Raw genomic sequence first — 21,119 nt, forward strand, 5'->3', positions numbered from 1 at the left:
TGATGTTTCTCTCTCTCTCTCTCCCTCTCCCTTCCTCTCTGATATCAATAAAAATATTTTTTTTAAAAAAGCATTCTAATATAAAAAGTAACATACCAGTTCCAGACACTTTATAGCAATGACTAAAGGAAACTAAGTACTGTCATGTCTTCCTTGGTTCTACACTCCTTCATGAGGATTACGACTACATACATGAGTATTTTCCTATGCATTTTAGAATTAACTCTTTCATATACACAAACTATATTGCTCAAGTGAAAAATATAAGGAATAATAATAAAACAAATACAAGTGCACCCATTGCCCAGAATAAGTTAGTAAAGCATTAATAATACCTCTGAAGATGCTGTGTGCCCTCCTTTTATAAAGGCATACTTCAGGGGGAAATCTATTTCCAGTTTGGAAGTTGAGTTTACAACCCAACTTTTACTGGTAGTATCACATATAAAATTTCCAGTTAGAAAGAAAAAAAGGCTCTAGCTGAGTAGCTCAGTTGGTTAGAGCGTCGTACCAATACACCAAGGTTGCGGGTTTGACCCCCGTCAGGACTCAACCAATAAATGCATAAGTGGGAAAATGTAACCCATCCCCCTCTCTCAAATCAATAAATAAGAAATTTTTTAAAAAGGAAAGAAAAAAAAGCCACATGCTATTTATAATATTTACTCAATGTTATCAAATTTTCTCCTTGGTAAGGTCAGCAAACCAGGAAACAAAATAAAATAATAAAAACCTGTAATTAGATACCTTAAACTTTTTAAGACTGCCCACATAAGGCTTGCCATAAACTTCATTCAACATATTTATATACTTTAGAATATAATAGTCATATTCACTATTCTTCACTTTTAAGGATTACACGTGTTTATCAACCGCAAATGGTTAAGTTGTGGTTAAGTTGTACTTAGAACAGCGTTGTACTTAGAAATACATATATAGAAAAAACATACACATGCAAACTATACACAAAACTGAACTTCTGAGTTTGTTTTTAAACTACTTCTTCCATTTTTATTAGGAACCTCAACTAACCACCAATTTCCATGACACTCCAGAAAAAGGTACTTTCAGCAATTTCCTAAAAATCTTTTTAAGAACACCATATAAAATACTTTCATAAAAGGTACTTTCAAGGAGTTAAAAACAGAGTATTACTAGGTATATTATGAAAATATAATAAAGTATTAATTACAGATATATAAAGGCTTTTTCCTTCACATATCATAAATGCTTAAAATAACTCAAGTACCATACCTTGCAATTTAGCATTATTTTCATCTGCTTTACAAAGCTTCAAGAGAGATACTGCATGATGTTCTAGCATTTGGACATCACTGGAAGACTGAACCACCACCAAAATAAGTATGCATGCATAATTATAAGCTACTGACTTCTTAGACTTGGAATCACTGAAACAAAATAAGATTTTAAAGTTTTTGGTACAAAAACAATTTTTCAGGAATAATTTTAAACATTTTTTTCTATTTAGTTTTAAAGAGACCAAGGAATTTTACAATGAAACCTGAGTAATTTCCTGAAGACAAGAAATCAGATTTTAAATTTCACCTAAAAACACTACTTAAAAAAGTACAGTGGGGCCTTGACTTACGAGTTTAATTCGTTTGGAGACCGAGCTCGTTAAGGAGCTGGTTAACTCAAATTACTCTATCAACTCAATGCAAAAAATCGGCGGAGAGACAGCTGGTATCTCAAAAAACTCGTTAGTCGGGACACTCGGAAGTCAAGGCCCCACTGTATATAAACAAAGCATATCACAATGGGAGTGAAATTCTACTAAGAAGTAAGATCATAATAATAATGAAATATTAACAAATATACTTCATTAGCAATGAAAGATTAGAAAGTAACACTTTAAAATGTTTGTCCACTCTGGATAAACAGGAACAAGTATGCTGACTCAATCTACTGCCATCATCATTCAGTCTTCCACTACAGAACTGATTAAGATACAGCTCCAATAGAAACCACTGCTGCCTGCTTTTCCCTAAAAGACCTGTCACTCAGAGAGTCATATCAAGACCCAGCTGCGAGGTCAGTTAGCTGGATGCCACTGCTTTGTGTGACACGAGCCAGGAAGAGCATGTTTCTCTGCTCATACGCTAAAACCTTCTGCCCTACTGGACAGGCCTTGAAAATGATCATCATTCTCAATTCCCCACCCAGTCAAAGCACTTCTTAAACCAGAGCACCACGAATAGTTTAGAGGGCAGAAGACAGCAAGATAGTCCTCCTTACTCTCAAGGTACATATTCCTGTGCTTGGGATTCCCTCCACACAAATTAGCAGGAACACTACAGCTGCAATCTTTGTCAGCACCACAGGAAGAAGCTGCTAAAAGATCCACTTCATTGTCACAGCCACTTTTTCTATTTTTTAGGTTACTGTCATTCTAATCCTTAAATTAATAAGTTATGTGTTATTCAACGCAATAGTTCTAGTTTTTACTTTCCAAGCAACACCTTCTAAACAACCTGCCCATGAATGATGTAGTTTTCCAATATAATAGGAAATTGAATAAGTAGGAAATTACCCTAAGGCTTCTTTGGAATAGTACTCCATTAAAGTGATAAGACTTTGGAGATTTTTCTCAAGACTAAAAACATGGCCAACAGCTGATCTTCCCACAGGATTAAAAGTAATCAAATAAAGGTTGTGAAGGGTTCCCAAGAGATCTGAATGGTCAGTTTCTTCACTGGCTGTACAACGCTGAAAATGGTTGAACAGTTCTGTAATACACTGCAATGTTTGTGTTGAGTCCTGTAGCCACAAGGCAAATGCATCATCAATAACACCATCAGACTGGAGACCTTCCTCTTCATCTTGATCATAAAGGTGACATAAAGACCGGATCAACAAATTTGTTGCTTCATATTCTGACATAAAAAAAAGAAGACCCTTTTGTGACTGTGCAAGAAACTTTAAGACATCTTTTGTGGCTTGCAGCACACCAGGATGGGCACTTGTTACTGGAATTGACAGAAGCAAGGTAACCAACTCCAGGAAGTGGTGACTGTGAAGATACCTGCAGAAAAATTGATATATATTAAGTCAGTGTGAAACGTTCTTCATTTACTCAGTAGTCATTAGACAGGAGAGGTAAAAATTTTAATGGCCATAATCTTTATCCTCAGCAATATACTTCAACTAAAAACATAATGTGAGTAGCAAATTTTCCCAAAGAAACATGAAAGTTCTGTGAGGCTTTTTCCCTGATAGCATTCAACAGATGTTGAATAAATGTTGACAAGTTTTCTCTTTCCAGGATCAATCCTGACTTTAAATTCTGGTCCTTTTTACCAGGCTATTTATCAAATGCTCCTTTTTCAGCATAGTCCTAATTTACCCATGGCACATCTGAATTAGTGTATCTAAGAAAATATAGAACATATACTATAAAAATTTGGATTTATTATAAGTAATTAGTACCTCTAAAGAAAAAAATGTCAAATTATCAATTTTTAGTATTTGACTATTATTACCACTATACGTAGCACTCTTCTATCAAATCCAAGAATCATTTCTTAGCATACAGAGTTGTAGTAGAAAAATTCCAAATTTACTCAGCAGCCCAAAATAGACCCAACTGCTACTGATACTGAGTATTTTCATTGTCCCGAAAATACTTTATCCTCCACCTATTCATGCCTTCCTCCCCACAACCCTTAGAAATCACTGATCTTTTTTACTGTCTCCAGTTTTGCCTCTCCCAGCATACATATAGTTAGAATCACACAGTATAAAATTGTCTCTTCAATAATATTATTGCTTAAATTTAGGCTTCTTTTTCATAATAAACACCCTTAGTAGGATTACATAAAGGCAAACAGAATTCTCAAGAAGACAAAACTCCATAATTACACTGCTCTAAGAACATCATGAATGACCTTATTCAGAAACCAGTTAACATGACAGGCCTTCGACTGCTTATTCTTAGAAAGGATTGCTTGCAAGATTGGCCTTTAGTTGGCTTCTGGGATTTGAATTTGGGGAGGGTTCCCACCGCCCAGCTGTTAGGAATACTCACTGTGCCTAAACTGTTTGTGCAAACAATATGTAATTTGAAGCCTTAGGGTAATTTCCTACTTATTAAATTTTCTATTATATTGGAAAACTACATCATTAATGGGCTAGCTGTTTAGAAGATGCTGCTTGTCCTTCTGGGAGTCTGGAATTCTGGTTCATGCTACATACTGGGTAGCTGTCACCCAGTAAGCTTGGATGCTGATATTCTAATGAGATTCCTCAGATGGCAACATTTCACACATGCTGTCACAATTTTTTTCTGGGGAATTAATTGGGTCCTGTTTAATTCCACTGGCAGAGGACTCTGGAAGCTTACAACTGGTTCCCCAGGCTTCTCCCTATGTATTTTCTTCCTTTGTTGATTGTGCTTTGTATCTTTTTTCTGTAATAAATCATAGGTGTGAGTACAACACTGAGTCCTGTGAGTCCTAGCAAACTTTGGAGACCACAACACAGGACATTAGAGTACTGCCATCATTTCAAACGAACACTTCCAAAATGCAATTATTTCTCCTTTCAAAATTCATTCTCCCTCCGATTTACCAGTTTTTGTCAACAAAACCACCACAGTTCCAATAGTTACCCTAGCTAAAATCACATTTAACTCTTTCTCAGTCTTTTGCCTACTTGCCAAGTCAAATAACTGCTCTTTTACAGATTCTCTTGATAGTTGCATAATATCTGTTTTTCCATTCCCTGTAAATGCCATTATTTAGGTCAAGTACTTAACCCAACACCTAGTACCTAGAATCTTCAGACCAGTTTATCTAACCAGTAACTCCAATTTCTTTTCCACTGCAATACATCTTGCAACAAATAATCTTTAAACACAACTTTGATCATATCATATCGATATTCAAGATCTTTCCACATTCTAAAAACAAAATCTGAATTCTTTAATGTAGAATTTCAGACTCTTTATTTCCTAAAGTCTGATACCCAAACATATCTCCTTCAGTTATAGTGGAAAAAACAAGATTTAATAGGTCATTAATTACTAGTTTCTCCTGAGTGACTATTTGAAAATTTCCTACACTCACTACCCTCAGTCATCCTCAGTGCATGACTTTACCTCCCACTTTACTAAAAATAAAGTGACCAGTGCGAAGTGTCTTGGCTCCTTTACTTCTCCATACTATAAATGTATATTTGTGTATTCATAAGGTTTCTTTTATCTTGTTCTAAGCCAAACCCCTACAATTGTACTCTTGGCCTCATAACAGATAACTGTTCTCGCAAATATTATCTCTTATTCCTCCTTATAAGAACTCAAACTAAGGCAAGATCTGTTTCAGCTAAAAACAAGAATGGACAGGCATAGACTTTAAGGGTGAACAAACACCCTATTTTGTGTTACTGCACTATGCCCCAAATCAAGGCAAATTCAATCAGATAAATCACAGATATAGGAAATAAAATAATAAAAATAGCATTTTCCCATTAGTTATAAAATTATTTACAGACAAAATGCCCCTAAAAAAGTCTCAAAAATTAAAAGGAAATTTAAAAAATCTACTGTGGGCAAAACTCTATCAACAGATAACAAGAAAGTTAGATGGCAGAAACAAATGCTAATTAAGACTTAAAGATATGTTTAACCAGGACTTTAAAGTTAAGTTAGTAAAATATAAATTTAACTTACAATATATTAGAGGAATAAAGGTAAAAAGAGGTTCATACAGAAAAGCTCTCCTTCCTATGTCACCCATCCTCTTATACCACCTTTCTAAAAGCAACTCAGCAGTTTCTCATTTATTCTTGCTCATGGATGTGCTTATATAAGCACTGTTGTTGATAATTCTATATTTAACTTAAGTTGCTATTACTACTTTAAATGCTAACAAAATACAGTTCACCCACTGTAACATACTTCTCAGTCTCACAGCTATTTTGAAATATCAAGTATCCTTACACAGATATGCATTACATAGACATTTTTTTAAAAAATCAACCACATTTAATTGCCTCTAATCATCTGTGAAATAACTTCCCCAAACCAAAGCAGCCTTACCTAAAGAGAACAGGATATGGATCATCCCTCTCTGGAGGTCCAGTAATACGCGCCATCGTTGGGAAAGACTTAACAGGAGGTTGGACCATTGTATGAGGTGCAGTTTCCATTAAATGGAAAACTTCTTCCAGGAGATTAATAAGCTTTTCTATTTCCCCTTCACTTATATTTGAGGATTCCAAAAGATCCATATCCATTGAAGCCTCTACCTCATTTTCATATTCTGGGTTTGTTCTTTCAAGTCCAGTATCTGTGTCATGATCAGGTTCACTGTGGTTCTGAACAGATGAAGTCTTCTCTGCTAAATGGTCACCAAGTCTTTTAATCTCTGACAAGATTTCATAGAAATGGCACTTCTGAAGGATAGCTGAACCAGCAGTGACAACCCTCACAGTCTGATCCAAAAGTATGAGCTCCAGAAGTTTTTGATAGCCACTTTTTTCACTCTGTCTACCTCTTAAAAAAGCTTCCATTCCTTCTGTCATACTAATGACACTGTCCAAAGCTTTAAAAGCATTTAACTTAAGGGAAGATGAGACATGATCAGCAAACAGGAGCTCAAATAATCCATTGATCACTCCTGCTTGGAGCAGGGCCATGACTCCTTGAGCTCCACATTCTGCTAGTGAGGACACTAATTTGGTCCCAGCTTTGAGCTGTCGGACATTTAAGGCAATGGGTTGGCGAAGGGCTACTTGTAAATTTAAAGCTTGCATGGTCCAGTCTACCAACTGGTCAAAGGAGTCTTGTTTCGTGTTTTTCAATTGCAAATAACTTAATCCTTTTATTATTAAACTTGGAATTTCTTCTAAAGCCGTTACCCATTTTGCACCTCTGTCTTCCCGATATAAATCTAACAGTTCAGTTAACTTCACTGAGGCTTCTATTGCCCCTGAGTTTTCTTTTTCTGGACCTTGATCCTTCATTCTACTGATTTCAATTTCGAAAGTCGTCTTGTATGGACAGCTGAAGTATAAAAGTGGCACAAGTTCCCTATCATATGGATCATATGTCATAGGAGGGACTGAAGCTAAGTCTTCTGCAGTGTATTCAACATCAAAGTTTGGATACTTAAATGTTTCACGTTCCAAGTCAGCAATTCCATCTTCATCACTGGAAATTTGTTCATAACCATCATCCCCTGAAAATCAGTTTGGATAATATTTAAATATTACATCATTGTTGTTTCATGGAAAAAATCTAATTAATCAAAAACAGTTTATTTAATAGCATGGCAAAAAGAATGATTTCCTCAACAAAATTAACTTCTGCTCCAACATCTTAACAATTACCAACATTTATAATAATTATGAAGAAACTTCATAAGCAAAGTCTTCTATTATCTCTGCTCAGCTTTACAACTAAATATGCTACAGGTATCTTTTCCTCACAAAAAAAAAATTAGAAATTAACTAGCCTTATTCTCTCACCTTCTCTACTAAAATGTCCTCTCATAAAGAAAATAGCCTATCTGAAATCTAACTACTATTTGCCAGTCAAATTACAATACATCTAAAAAAGGATTACTTGATGTTCTGGGAATGGGAAAAGCTAAAAAAGTATCACTTGCCCTGGCAGGTATGGTTCAGTTGGTTGGATACCATCCCATGTACCAAGAGGTTGTCAGTTTGATTCCTGATCAGGGGACATGCCCAGGTTGCAGATTCAAATCCTAGTAGGGGGTGTATAGGAGGCAGCCATTTGATGTTGACTCTCACATTGATGTTTCTCTCTTTCCCTCTCTTTTCCTCTTTCTCTAAAAACCAATAAACTATTTTTTTTTAAAAAAAGGCTCTTCTTTAAAAAGAAAGTATCACTCAACCTAATTATTTATATCTTGTAAAAGGGCCTCTGTGATGCTGAAATGAGCCTCACTCTGATGCACAATAACTCCAATCTTCATTATTTTAGGAAAAAACAAGGCAGATTATCTGTCATTTTGCATAAATGCTTTAACATTATATGCCATTTCTTGGACAAATGAGGAGTCCAACAGCTTGAGTATCTTTGTTTTTGCTTCTAAAAAAAGCAAAGCCTAAAGTAGTCTTTAGCATCATGCCATCACATATTTCTGTACTGAAATTCTCTTCTCCCTGAATTTCTAAAACTAATGTAACTTTTTGCTGAAATACCTAGGTGGCAGACATCTTTAGGAACTCCATCCATCTTACAACAACATTCCTTACTCTTAGTCACTATGTATTTGCTGCATGACCCTGCTTCCCTGATCAAAGCTGATGGTATCAAAGCGCAACTTATAGCGTAGCAAGCCAAACAAAATCTCTCTCCCAGGAAACTGGAAATGGAACCGAGATACAGCCAGGTAAACTGGTTGAATAAAAAGAGGAGATTAAAGCTGTGGGGTGAATAGAAAAACTAGTTGACAGAATATAAAATAACAATATAAAGCAAAGACAAGACGGAAATCCAACCTCTAGTCAAGTCTGGAAGCCCAGTTATGTTCCAACACTTGGGTTTCTTAAATGCGCCTATCTATAATAATAAAAGCATAATATGCAAATCGACCAAAGAGCCAAACAGCAGAACAACCGTCCAGACGCTATGGCTATGACACGCACTGGCAACAGACCAGCCAAGGCGGGTGGGATGTGATTGCTGGGGGGGCGGAGGGGGGCTGCAATCGCCCCACAATCGCCCCGCAGGGGGAGGCTCAGGCCACCGGCCAGCGGGGTGATCAATCCGGGGGCTCCGTGATCGCCCCAAAGAGGGAAGCCCAGGCCACCCTCTGTGGAGTAATCGACTGGGGGGCTCTGCAGAACCAGGGGATCAGAGGTGTGTGGTGGCAGACGCAGGCAGCGCCAGACCAAGGCAGTTGTGGGCAGGAGGCGGGGCCACGAGACAGCAGGAGCTGTGAGGGCCCTGGCAGCTGGGGCCGGGAGGCAGCCAGGGCTGCAAAGGCCTACCCTTGCACAAATTTAGTGCATCGGGCCTATAGTGTTTATTATAAATTCTTTTGCATAGCTCAAAGGTACATCAAATTAGCTTCTAGCACTTAAAACCAAAAAGTCCTAGCTGATATAACTCACCTTCTTCATCATCTTCACCTTCTTCCTCTTCATCTTCCTCTTCAGGAATACTGTCTACTGTTTGGCGATCATCCTCATCCTCATCCTCTTCTTCCTCTCCATCCACATCATCCTCATCATCATCTCCTTCTTCTTGCTGTTCCTCTTCTACTTCTCCTTCATCAGAATACTGACCTTCTTGGGGAACAGAATTCCGATCAGGAGAAATGGGCTCAAAGTAATCTTCTCTATGTGGAGCATCCTCTTCCTTGTCACCAGACACTGAAAAATTGATTTCAGGCACAGATTATTTTTTAAAATTTACTTTTCATTTACAACATACAATATTACTGTATTCGTCTCAGGTGTACAGCAGAGTCATTAGATGTTTATATACTTTAAAAAGCGATCACACTGCCAAAGCCGGTTTGGCTCAGTGGATAGAGCGTCGGCCTGTGGACTGAAGGGTCCCAGGTTCGATTCCGGTCAAGGGCATGTACCTGGGTTGCGGGCACATCTCCCGTGGGAGATGTGCAGAAGGCAGCTGATCGATGTTTCTCTCTCATCGATGTTTCTGACTATCTCTCTCCCTTTCTCTCTGTAAAAAATTAATAAAATTTATTAAAAAAAAAAGAATAAAAAGCGATCACACTGATAAGTCTAGTAACTGTCTGACACCATACACAGTTATTCCAACAATACTCACTGTATTCCCAATGCTCTACTTTATATCCCCATGACCAATTTATAACTGTCAATCTGTACTTCTGAATCCCTTTCACCTTCTTCACCCATTCTCCTAACCCCTTCCATCTGGCGACTATCAATTTGTTCTCTATAAGTTTATTGTTTCTTCATTTATTTCTTTTTAGATTCCACATATAAGTGAAATCATATGGTTTTGTTTTTTTCTCTGTCTGACTTAGCACAATACCCTTTATGTCCATCCATTTTGTTGCAAGTAGTAAGATTTCATTCATTTTTTATGACTGAGTAATATTCCATTGTATATATTTATCATCTCTTCTTTATCCATTTGTCTAACAATGGTCACCTAGATTGCTTCCATATCTTGGCTACTGTAAATAATGCTGCAATAAACATGTGAGTGCATATATCTTTTCATATTAGTGTTTTGGATTTTTTAGGATAAATACCCAGAAGTGGAATTATTGACTCAGATAGTTCTATTTTTAATTTCTGAGGAACCTCCATACTGTTTTGCATAGTGGCTGCACTAATTTATCTTCCCATCAACTACGCATGAGAGTTCTCTTTTCTCCACATCCTCACCAACACTTGTTGTTTGTTGATTTACTGATGATAGCTACTCTGGCAGGTATGAGGTGATAGCTAATTGTGGTTTTAATTTGCATTTCCCTGGTGATTAATGTTGAGCATCTTTTCATATGTCTATTGGACATCTGTATGTCCTTTTTACAAAAACATCTATTCAGGTCCTCAAGGCACAGATTATTTTAATAGTTTAAATAACATGAGGCAGCAGGATTGGAAACTGCAATTACTTAGTGACATTTTGAATGATTTAGCTTATACTTTTTATAAAAAGCTTGTTTTTAAAAACTATTGAGTATATACTATACAACTTTACATAGACAAAGTTAATCAAGTATAATATTTTATGTTCTAACACCATAAACTAGTTCTTTTCCTCTTATCTATTAAATATGAAGACTTTTATTTCTTCTACTATATAGTCCTTATTTTTACTGGTACTCTTCTGTGCATAACACTATAACACATTAACACTTTATTTTCAAAGCAATGTTGTGACAGCTTTAAATGAATTAACTGATGTTTTTTTAAAAAGTTCATATGCCAACAAAAAAATATAAAGAATTATACACAATAAGAAAGGGGGAGGACCATTCATCAAAATTTTATTACTAGCATCTAATTTCTTTTCTTTAATCAAAAAGCACTATTAACATTAATCAAGAGGGTTAAAAAAAACTAGCACTGATTTTATTTGTACCTGGCAAAGGCATAGGATCATCTTCATCATCATCGGGTGGAGGGGGTCCTGGTGGAGTTCTTGGTCCCCTTGGCTGTGGTCTTGGAGGGCTTCCATTAAACTGATCTTCTTTCTCCCCATCAGCTAGAGTTTTATTAGAGACAGAAAAAGAACTTTCAAGTGATTGAAGTATAGAGAAATGAATGCATGACAAAAATACTACTCATGATTTGAGTTTTTCATCTTCAGGATTTATTGATCAACTTTTCTGTCCTGATGTCAAATAGAAATTTTGCTAATTTATATTAATGAAAGTTAGAGTTTCTGACTTTCCACATACCAAAATATAATGTGTATACTCTTGGACATTATCCCAGAGAAATTAACTTATTTTTCTGCAGGAAGGTGTACATGAATGTTCACACCAGCTTTATGTGCAACAATCAAAAACTGGAAACTACCTAAATATCCTTCAATGACTGACTGGTTAACTAGACTATAATACATTCATACAGCCCTAACCGGTTTGGCTCAGTGGATAGAGCATCAGCCTGTGGACTGAAGGGTCCTGGGTTCGATTCTGGTCAAGGGCATGTGCCTTGGTTGCTGGCACATACCCAGTAGGGAGTGTGCAGAAGGCAGATGATCGATGTCTCTCTCTCATCGATGTTTCTAACTCTCTATCCCTCTCCCTTCCTCTCTGTAAAAAAATCAATAAAACATATATAAAAAAAAAATGATCTATTAATACATTCAACAAAGAGGATGAAGGGTACATATAATGGAATATGACTCAGCCACAAGAAACAATAAAATCTTGCTATCTGCAACAAAACAGATGCACCTGTGTACTGTGCTGAGTGAAATAAGTCCGACAGAGAAAGACAAATGACATTTGGTTTCAGTTATATGTGGAATCTAAAAAATAAAATAAACAAGTAGACTCAGATGCAGAGAACATTTTTACTTTTGCCAGATGGGAGGAGAACTGCAGAGATGGGTGAAAAAAGTGAAGGGATTAAGAAGTACAAACTGGCCCTAGTCAGTTTGGCTCAATGGAAAGAGCGTCGGCCTGCGGACTGAAGGGTCCCAGGTTCGATTCGGCCAAGGGCATGCAGGAGGCAGCCAATCAATGATTCTCTCTCATCATTGATGTTTCTCTCTCCCTCTCTCTCTCTCTCTCTCTCTCTCTCTCTCTCTCTCTCTCTCTCTCTCTCTCTCTCTCTTCCCCCATCCCTTGCTCCCCTCCCTCCCTCTCTGAAATAAAAATTTAAAAAAAAGGGTCAGGGATGATTGTTCTATGTTTCCAAAAACTTAAAAGACAACCAAATGCTTGATTGGATTCTGGTTCTGGAAAAATAAGCAGCTTAAAAAAAAAAGAAGCACAAACTGGCAGTTGCATAATAATCATGGGGATATATATAAAGTACAGCATAGAGAATATGGTCAATAGTATTGAATTAACTATGTATAGTGTCAGATGGGTACAAGATTAATTACGGTGATCACTTTGTGGGTTATATAAATAAATCACTGGCTTGTACACCTGAAACTAATAATATTACATGACAACTGTAATTGAAAAATAAAAAATTATTTTTTAAAATGAATATCCCAAAAATATATACCAAATTTATTGCCTATTGTTCAATTCTTTTTTTTAAATGTTTTTATTGATTTTAGAGCAAGGAAGGGAGAGGGATAGAAAGGCAGAAACATCAATGAGAGAGAAACATCATTGATCAGCTGCCTCCTGCACACCCTCTACCAGGGATCAAGCCTGGAACCCAGGCATGTGGCCTGATCAGGAATTGAACCATGACCTTCTGGCTCAACCACTGAGCAACACCGGCCAGGCTTCTTCAATTCTTTTAGAGATAATTTTTACAGTAAACTATGAATAACCACTTGATTATATTATCATTTACATATTTACATTTTTAAAAATAATTTTTAGAAGCATTGTAGGAAAGTAGAGGAAGAAAATAAAATGTAACCAATATAAAAAGAAACTCTTATAGGAAAGAATGGGAAACTGATAAATACCTTGTCAAGTCCTAAGCAACGTTCAAAAGATAGAAGAGCTCTCTGTATTACCTTTTTCCTGCTATAATCAACATAAATGTCACTGACAAAAGCAAGTTTAAAGTTCTCACCATGTTTTGGATTCTTTTTCAAACTTGGTTGTGGTTGAGGAGGTGGTGGAGGTGGAGGTGGTGGTGGTGGAGAGTCTCTGTCATGACTTATCACTCTATCCACTGATCCATATATTGCCAGTGTCAGACAATTATACCAGCCTCTTAGCACCAAACCGTCAGTATTCACCTGATTTGTTAGGGGAAAATATCTTTCAAATTAATGTTTTAATATGCTAGAAGTAAATTGATATCAAATTACTTTGTGGTTCAACTAAAGTCCTTAAAAGTATGCTGAAAATGCGAAGGTCAATACTGGTGAAAATTCATCCAGAGGCACAGCTTTTATATGGCCCTCTAGAGTTACCATCTCTAACCCTGTCTCAAGGACATCACCAGTCCCACACCATATGTGAATCCTGTTCAAAAAGCGTAACAGATTCCTAAGGGATTAGAAATGAGAGTGAAATTAAGTGGGAGTTACTGCCAATTAATTAATTAAATTCCAATAGTTACAGGGGTCATGGAGGTGCACAAAAGTATAAATTGTGCTCAGCCTCAACATTTATAAAGTCCATAATATTGAATAGCATTCTTTTTACATGCCCAACTCAAACATGCAGGTAATATTTTATGTAGCCATGTTGTACTTACAAAGCATTAAACCAATTGTTTTTGCTCTGTGGGTGGATGGGATTATTCATTAGACAACAAAGTCCTACAGCGTGACACATGACATGACACCACGGTGTATGTGTCACTAATCTGCTCACAAATGTCAAATGGGGTGAATGATTACCAAAGATTTGAAGACAATAAATTGAGGGAGGACATATATTTATATATGTTACATCTTTTATTTAAAATACATTAATATGCAAAACTTTCTCCTAAAATGATCAAAGACTTTATCAATGACATTAATCTTCAATACTCTTATAAAATAAAAATGACAATTTTTTCCAGAACTTATCTACATTAATTCCTCTATATTCACAATAACTATGAGAGGTAGTCAGAGCAAATATTACCAACAAATAAGAAAATCAGAGTGTTAGTAGAAAAACCTGGACTAGCCCATGACTTCTGAGTTCCCGTTACACTCTACCATGTTAGGTAAAGATGAAGTAATAAGTGGTAATATAATCCCTTCTAGAGGTACAATAAGGAACAAATTATTATTCTCCTGGCTAACTCTAGCAAACTCCAGTAAAGGGAAACTGAGAACAAGAAAAAAGGCTTAAAGACTATGCCCACGGATTAACAGACTCTAAACAGAAATCCAGTTAGAAGGAAGATAAAGAAATAAGGAAGGAAATTTTTAGTCCAAACAGGGCTCAGAGGATTAAACACCCATACCCTACCAAAAACAGTGTGCTGAGTAATTTCAAACTAGAGCACAATTATTTTTGCATTTAAGATCTTCCATGAGTCAGATCTAGATGCTTCTAGAATGGCATTTGGTATATCAAGAAAAAAGGCATACTTTTGATATGAAAGGAAGAAATATGAAATATGTATTTTTTAGGAAACCTTAACTAAGGCACAATAGTGTTTAATATTTTTATTCTGCAAATAAGATGACCTATTTATCATCTTCTGAACTTGCCCACCTAAATATAAGAAGGAAAGCACAGACACTGACCTCTTCCTGACTCAAATATAAAATTAGGAGAAAAAAGAGCTTTATAGGTCAAGAATGACATTACAATGTCTTTGCTCCATTTTAAAATAGTTTCTGGATACAAGAGGAAAGTAATGATGATATCCCGCAAATAAGCTGACAATCTGCATCACTGGTTTACTTGGACCAAAAACTCTGAATGGAGGTGAAAACAAACAGTAACAAATTGAAAAATTATTTCCACAATTACCTTTGAGTTGGGTCTAAAGATGATAGACGTATTCTCATCATATTCCAGGCTGCCAAAAGAGTAGGAATAAATATGTAGGCTCAAATACTGAACATTACAGTTCATGAAGAAGTCTTCCTAGTTTCAAATATTTTAATAAAACCATGCTAAATTTTAATTTAATAAACTACAAAGTTTGGGTTTTATTTACTCCCCCCAAAGTGTTTTGTGTGTGTGTGTTTAAGTATAAACCGAACCCTGTAGAGATTTCTAATATAATTGATTTGGGGTGAGTATAGGTATCAGTATTTTTTAAAAATCCCCCAAGCAATTCTAATGTACAGCCAGAGTAAAGAACCATAGCATTATAGTCTTCAAAAAATTTACTATACTGGGACCAAAATTTAAAAAGGCACCTATTTTTATCAAATAGATACTGACATAAGAAAAACATTCTACAATATTAAAAATAAGCTGCTTCAGATTATCTAGCTTCTCATCATTAAAAGGTTAAATTATCAATATAATTTAATAATCAATGAAAGACTAAGTCTAAAAAAACTGTTAATTCCTGATAAACATAGAAATGTTTCCTTTTTTCCTGCCTTTTAAATTTTTTATTTTATAAATGAATTCTAAGTAAACCCATTTAATGGTCAATTATTTTGCAGAAATCAAAGCAACTAGTTTTAATAATACCTACATGTATTAAATAATCCCAAAAGGAATTACCTATTAACAAAATTCTCATTGGAATTTTAAATTATGCAGTAGTGTGATATAAAAAACAGACAAAACATTAGCTTTCAATATACTTACATAGTTTAGTAAGAATCAAAAGGAAATCTTTTCCAAATCATGATATGTATAAGAAATGAATACACCCATAAAAAGCAAACAAAAGATGGCTAATGTTTCATACAGTTAAAATTTTATTTTGTAAATAAACTCAACATCTTTTTAGGAGCATGTCACTTCTTTAATATTGCCAACTGATAAAATTAAACCCTGGGGTCTGGAGTCTACCACCAAATATATCCTTCGTCTATCTAAAAAACGAAGAGGCCTGCTTACTAATTCATGAGTTTCTGGTGAAATAACCCAGTAGGTACATACCTTCCCAATCTATCGAAAACAGGGGCGCTTGGTTTGCTTACATTGTTAAAGAATAAGTCTAACTGAAACGTGTGCGGAGATGTCTCCCTGCGAATAAAACAAAGTTGAAAATGTCAGCCTTTGCAATAAACAGTTCAAATTATAACCAAAAAAAAAGTAATTACAAATTTAAGATCAATTCTAGAATTAAGATATAATATTCCTAAGATTTAAATAACTCTTGAGGACTCCATGTTTGACATGAGCACCTCAAAGAGACGATCTCCTGGCCAGGAACTGAAATCTCCTGCCAACAGGAGAGTTCAAAACAAATTCTCCAGCCCTCGTCAAATCTCTGGACTCTGCAGCCAGGCCCATAGCTTAACCATAACCTCAAGAGGAAACTTGAGCCAACTATGCTACTTCCAGATTCCTGACCCTCAGAAATAGTGAGATAATAAATGTTTTACTGTTTTAGGCTGCTAAACTCATTTAATTTGTTATGCAGCAATAGATAACTAATAGACCGTTCTTAACCAAAAGCAATACAATCAGACTGCAGGATACACTATCATCACTCCTTTCCCTTCTACAAATTCTCCCTTTATAGGAAAAGTAGGAAGAAAAGAAATTATAAAAAACATTAATTTTTATTTCCTTAAACATGGAAAAAAAGAGTCAATCATAATGATTTCTCAGCTTAAACAGTAAACATTCTTGCTTTGTTTTGCATTTGTTTTACTTTTGAATGACCTGAAAATATGTGAAGATTTTATATCACAATTATGAAAAAATGAGTCCTTAACTTTGAATATGTACCATAACACTTACCACTAAGTAGCTGGTTTAATTCCACATAATAGAAAATGAGCTATCACAGCATGCACATAATGAAATGTGGTATTGATATATAAGTTTAATATGTAGGCTATATGCTAAAAATCCATATAGTTATATTTATTATATATATATCATGTTTCCACAACCAAAATTTAGTTTAGATCTCCATGTAATTAAAATCAAAAGATGAATATTCATATTACAAAGATCAAAATCCTGTTTTATATCAGTTGTTATAAAATTATCAGCAACTCCATGTTAGTGACCATGTGTTGCATTTTATTTCCAACAGAGCCTAAAAAAAGAGAAGCTTCAAATAACAACTTGCTAAGTACAACTAATGACTAATGTGAAGCTACATATTTTTAAAAAGACATATGTACCAGGCTAAGAAGATTGTCAATAAGTCAGGAAAACTGATTATTTTTAAAATAGTATTAAAAAGTGTAATTACATAATAAAAATCTATTTCTAAATATTCAGACTAATTCTTATTTATTTTCAAGGAAAAAGATTAAAAATACTTCATCTACTACATTATGCCACCCTAGAATATTTTGGGAAATTACTATAAACCTATTTCCACTAATTTAAAGGAAAATGAATGAAGAAGAAAAATTTTAAACTAATACTTAGGCCAAGTAATTACTCTTTTTAAGTTTATAATGATATATGAATTATACAGAAAACCTAGAGTCAATTTACAATGCAACATAAAGATTTAGGATTTATTTTATTGATATTTTTACTTATAAAATATTATCTTAAAATTTTGCATTTAAAAATATGCTTTCTTTGACATAGGACCAAGACCTTTGCTTTTAACTATGACAAGGAATACAAAGATCTTATAGTAAAATTTATTATTGACTTGTCTTTAACAAGTGTTTCTAAAACGTTAAATTGAACTTTCAGAGCAACAGTTCTTCTTCACAATTAAAATGCTTTTGTTTATATAACATTTAACTAAATTACATAATTCAAATAGCAAAGACAATTGGTATGAAGAGCTTTGGGAACAAACACAACTGAGGCTTCGGAAGCATATAACTCTACTGGCAGAAGCTGAGCATGCAGAAGTTTTATAATCATTAATAAATGTTGAACTTTATCAAAAGCTTTTGCTGCATTTATTAAGATCACTATTAAAGAGTTCTATTTAGTCAATACAGTGAGTTACATTGACAGAATTCCTGAAGCTAAATAAATCATCCTTACTTGATCCAATATTTGTAGCATACTGATGGATTTAGTTATATATACTAGAGGCCCGGTGCACGAAATTTGTGCACTGGGGGAAGGGAGTGTCCCTCAGCCCAGCCTGCACCCTCTCCAATCTGGGACCCCTCAGGGGATTGGGCCTAAACTGGCATTCGGACATCCCTATCACAATCCGGGACTGCTGGCTCCCAACTGCTCGCCTGCCTGATTGCCCCTAACCGCTTCTGCCTGCCAGCCCGATCACCCCCTAACCACCATCCTGCCGGACCGATCACCCCCAACTGTCCTCCCCTGCCGGCCCAATTGCTCCCAACTGCCCTCCCCTGCTGGCCTGGTCGCCCCCAACTGCCTTTCCCTGCTGGCCTGGTCACCCCTAACTGCCCTTCCCTGCCGGCTTGATCGCCCACAACTGCCCTCCCCTGCTGGCCATCTTGTGGTGTGGGCGCTGCCATCTTTGAGGGCGTGGCAGTCAATAAGCATATTCCCTCTTTATTAGATAGGATGTTGTTTAGGATTTTTACATATTGTTCATAAGTAAAATGGACTTATAGTTACCTTTCCTTATGCTGTCTTTATCTGGCTTAAGGTGATACCAGCCTAATAAAATGAGTTAGGAAGTTTCCCCCTCTCATTTTTCTAAAACTTATAATAAAACATTCATTTTCTTTCCTTGAGAAAAAAAAAGAATGTTTCTACTGGAATCTATATAATTTTTTTAACCAATGTCACCCCAGTAAATTCAATAATTTTTTAAAAAAATACATAAATTACCAAAAAAAATATTACTAGGAAAACCTTTAGTCAAAAATACTTTTAAAAGGAAAGCTGACTTACCCGTATGCTCTATTATCAGGCAGGTTGCTATGGGCTCTTACTCCTGGGGGTATGACTCGGACTTCATTGATATAAACCACACATGGAAAACGAACCACATCTATATGAGAACTTTGCTTTAAAAAAGGGAGGGGAAGGACATACTGTAAGTAAAACACTGTCTAAGTCAAAATTTACTCATCTGCAAAAAAAATTATTCATCTTCAATTTGTTTCATTCAGAATGTCACCAATAATCTTAAAATAAACTCCTTATCATTAAAACATTGCTATTATATTATTTATAATACTATATAAATCATTCTTTTTTCAAATAGCTGATGATAAAATGTACCTAGTTAAATCTTTCCATTTGTATAATAACATTTTCTACAGCGTATTTTCCTCCCAGATGTTTTGCTTAGGCCAATACAGACCTACAATCCCTTATTGGAAACCTCTGAAGTCAGATACCTTTTAGCATCCTGACTTTTTTTTTTAATATATTTTTTATTTTATTTTATTTTTAATATATTTTATTGATTTTTTACAGAGAGGAAGGGAGAGGGATAGAGAGTTAGAAACATCGATGAGAGAGAAACATCAATCAGCTGCCTCTTGCACACCCTTTACTGGGGATGTGCCCACAACCAAGGTACATGCCCTTGACTGGAATCGAACCTGGGACCCTTGAGTCCGCAGGCTGACGCTCTATCCACTGAGCGAAGCCGGTTAGGGCAGAATCCTGACTTTTTCCAGATCTTTAAAAAGCTAATATGATACAAATACTGCTTATTATTTAACACCCACAGTGGCTTCTGGGACAGTACCTTTTCATCAAAACATTAATATTTCTGCAGTTACATATATAAACATTCACACTAAATAAAGATTCAAACTAGCATCATGTCAGTTCAGATCAGATTACATGCTCAAATGAATTCAGGGCAGATTTTTCTAGCATTTTATAATTTCTGAATTATAAGGGATTGTGGATCTGTATTAAAATTAGCTTAATCTCTTAAACGTAACACACTAACTAATATCAAGGCACAGAATAGTTGAGGCAAACCCTCTCTGAAATTTAAAAAAGAAAGTTACACAAACTAAGTTTATCATAATAAAAGAAATGGATAGCATAAATTTAGTACATACTTATTTCTTTCTATCATTTGACATAAGATCAAACAAATGAAGCTCTTGTAATCAATAATTTCAAAAGAAAGTTTCACACTGTTTTTGGACTATTTTACATCCATTTTTCTTAGGAGTTCAGTCAGTCATCATTACCTAGTGGTCAAAGTTCATAATGAAAAGAATGGTTCACATTATTTGCATCTAGAAAAACCGAGTCTTCAGTCTCTCTTGAAGCTGCAAAGAATATTATGCATATCAACAGACCAAAATATTGTTCAAGTTTATCTTTCCTAATATGTGACAGAGGGATGGCATCCCAATTTTGCAATTTAAACTCAGAGATTATAGTTGAATATATAGGGCATAGAAATTTTAATATGTTTATTATTAAAATGCTTTAACTCGCAAAGACATAATGTCATATATCCAGTCCGTCATTGACCAAAATGTTGTTATGCAACATGACTGTACATAGAAGCTTCTTTACTGACATGGTTATAAATTCTCATTAATATTTTACAAAAGAAGCTTAGAACAAAAGTTTATCAATTCTATCCTCCTCTACCCTGCCTGCCACTAATTAATGAATGGTATTGGTAGTAGTTAGGGTATAACACACTATGGACCTACAAAAATGAACTTAAGCTTTTTACAGCCTTTCAAAATCTATTTTGTTTATAAATAGAAAATTTTCTGTATTAGATGCTATGACTTTTATTCAATAATTATTTCTAAACATTTATTAAATGTCTATTATGTCTCAAATTATACTAGGTCCTGTGGATACAAAGGCAAGACAACCTCTGCCATTAAGGAACAATCTATGGTGGTAGACAAATAACTTACTAAGATACAGACTCACACAGGAAACTATGAAAATTCCGAGGGGTACTTATCTAACTCAGATTTGGGGGAAAGGGGTAAGTTTTCCCCAAAGAAGTAGAACCTGAGCTAATTAATTCTTCAAGGA

General features: G+C 35.3%; 1 protein-coding gene across 5 annotated transcripts in view; it reads right to left on the reverse strand.

The window, feature by feature from the left end:
- Positions 1–21,119, reverse strand: part of VIRMA (vir like m6A methyltransferase associated) — a 55,740-nt gene that overhangs the window by 30,171 nt on the left and 4,450 nt on the right. For 2 of the 5 annotated variants that reach the window (XM_036337721.1, XM_036337719.1), the window contains exons 2-10: positions 19,035–19,150; positions 16,161–16,247; positions 15,066–15,114; positions 13,213–13,381; positions 11,078–11,200; positions 9,103–9,363; positions 6,056–7,196; positions 2,552–3,043; positions 1,255–1,409 (exon numbers count right to left, since the gene is read on the reverse strand). In XM_036337721.1, coding sequence (XP_036193614.1) covers positions 1,255–1,409; positions 2,552–3,043; positions 6,056–7,196; positions 9,103–9,363; positions 11,078–11,200; positions 13,213–13,381; positions 15,066–15,114; positions 16,161–16,247; positions 19,035–19,150 — 2,593 coding nt within the window. Of the gene's footprint in view, positions 1–1,254; positions 1,410–2,551; positions 3,044–6,055; positions 7,197–9,102; positions 9,364–11,077; positions 11,201–13,212; positions 13,382–15,065; positions 15,115–16,160; positions 16,248–19,034; positions 19,151–21,119 lie in introns of those variants that run through there. The other 3 variants (XM_036337723.1, XM_036337722.1, XM_036337724.1) reach the window with 3 other exon arrangements.

The sequence above is a fragment of the Myotis myotis genome, unplaced genomic scaffold, assembly GCF_014108235.1.
Source record: "Myotis myotis isolate mMyoMyo1 unplaced genomic scaffold, mMyoMyo1.p scaffold_m19_p_16, whole genome shotgun sequence".
NCBI classification, from domain to species: Eukaryota; Metazoa; Chordata; class Mammalia; order Chiroptera; family Vespertilionidae; genus Myotis; species Myotis myotis.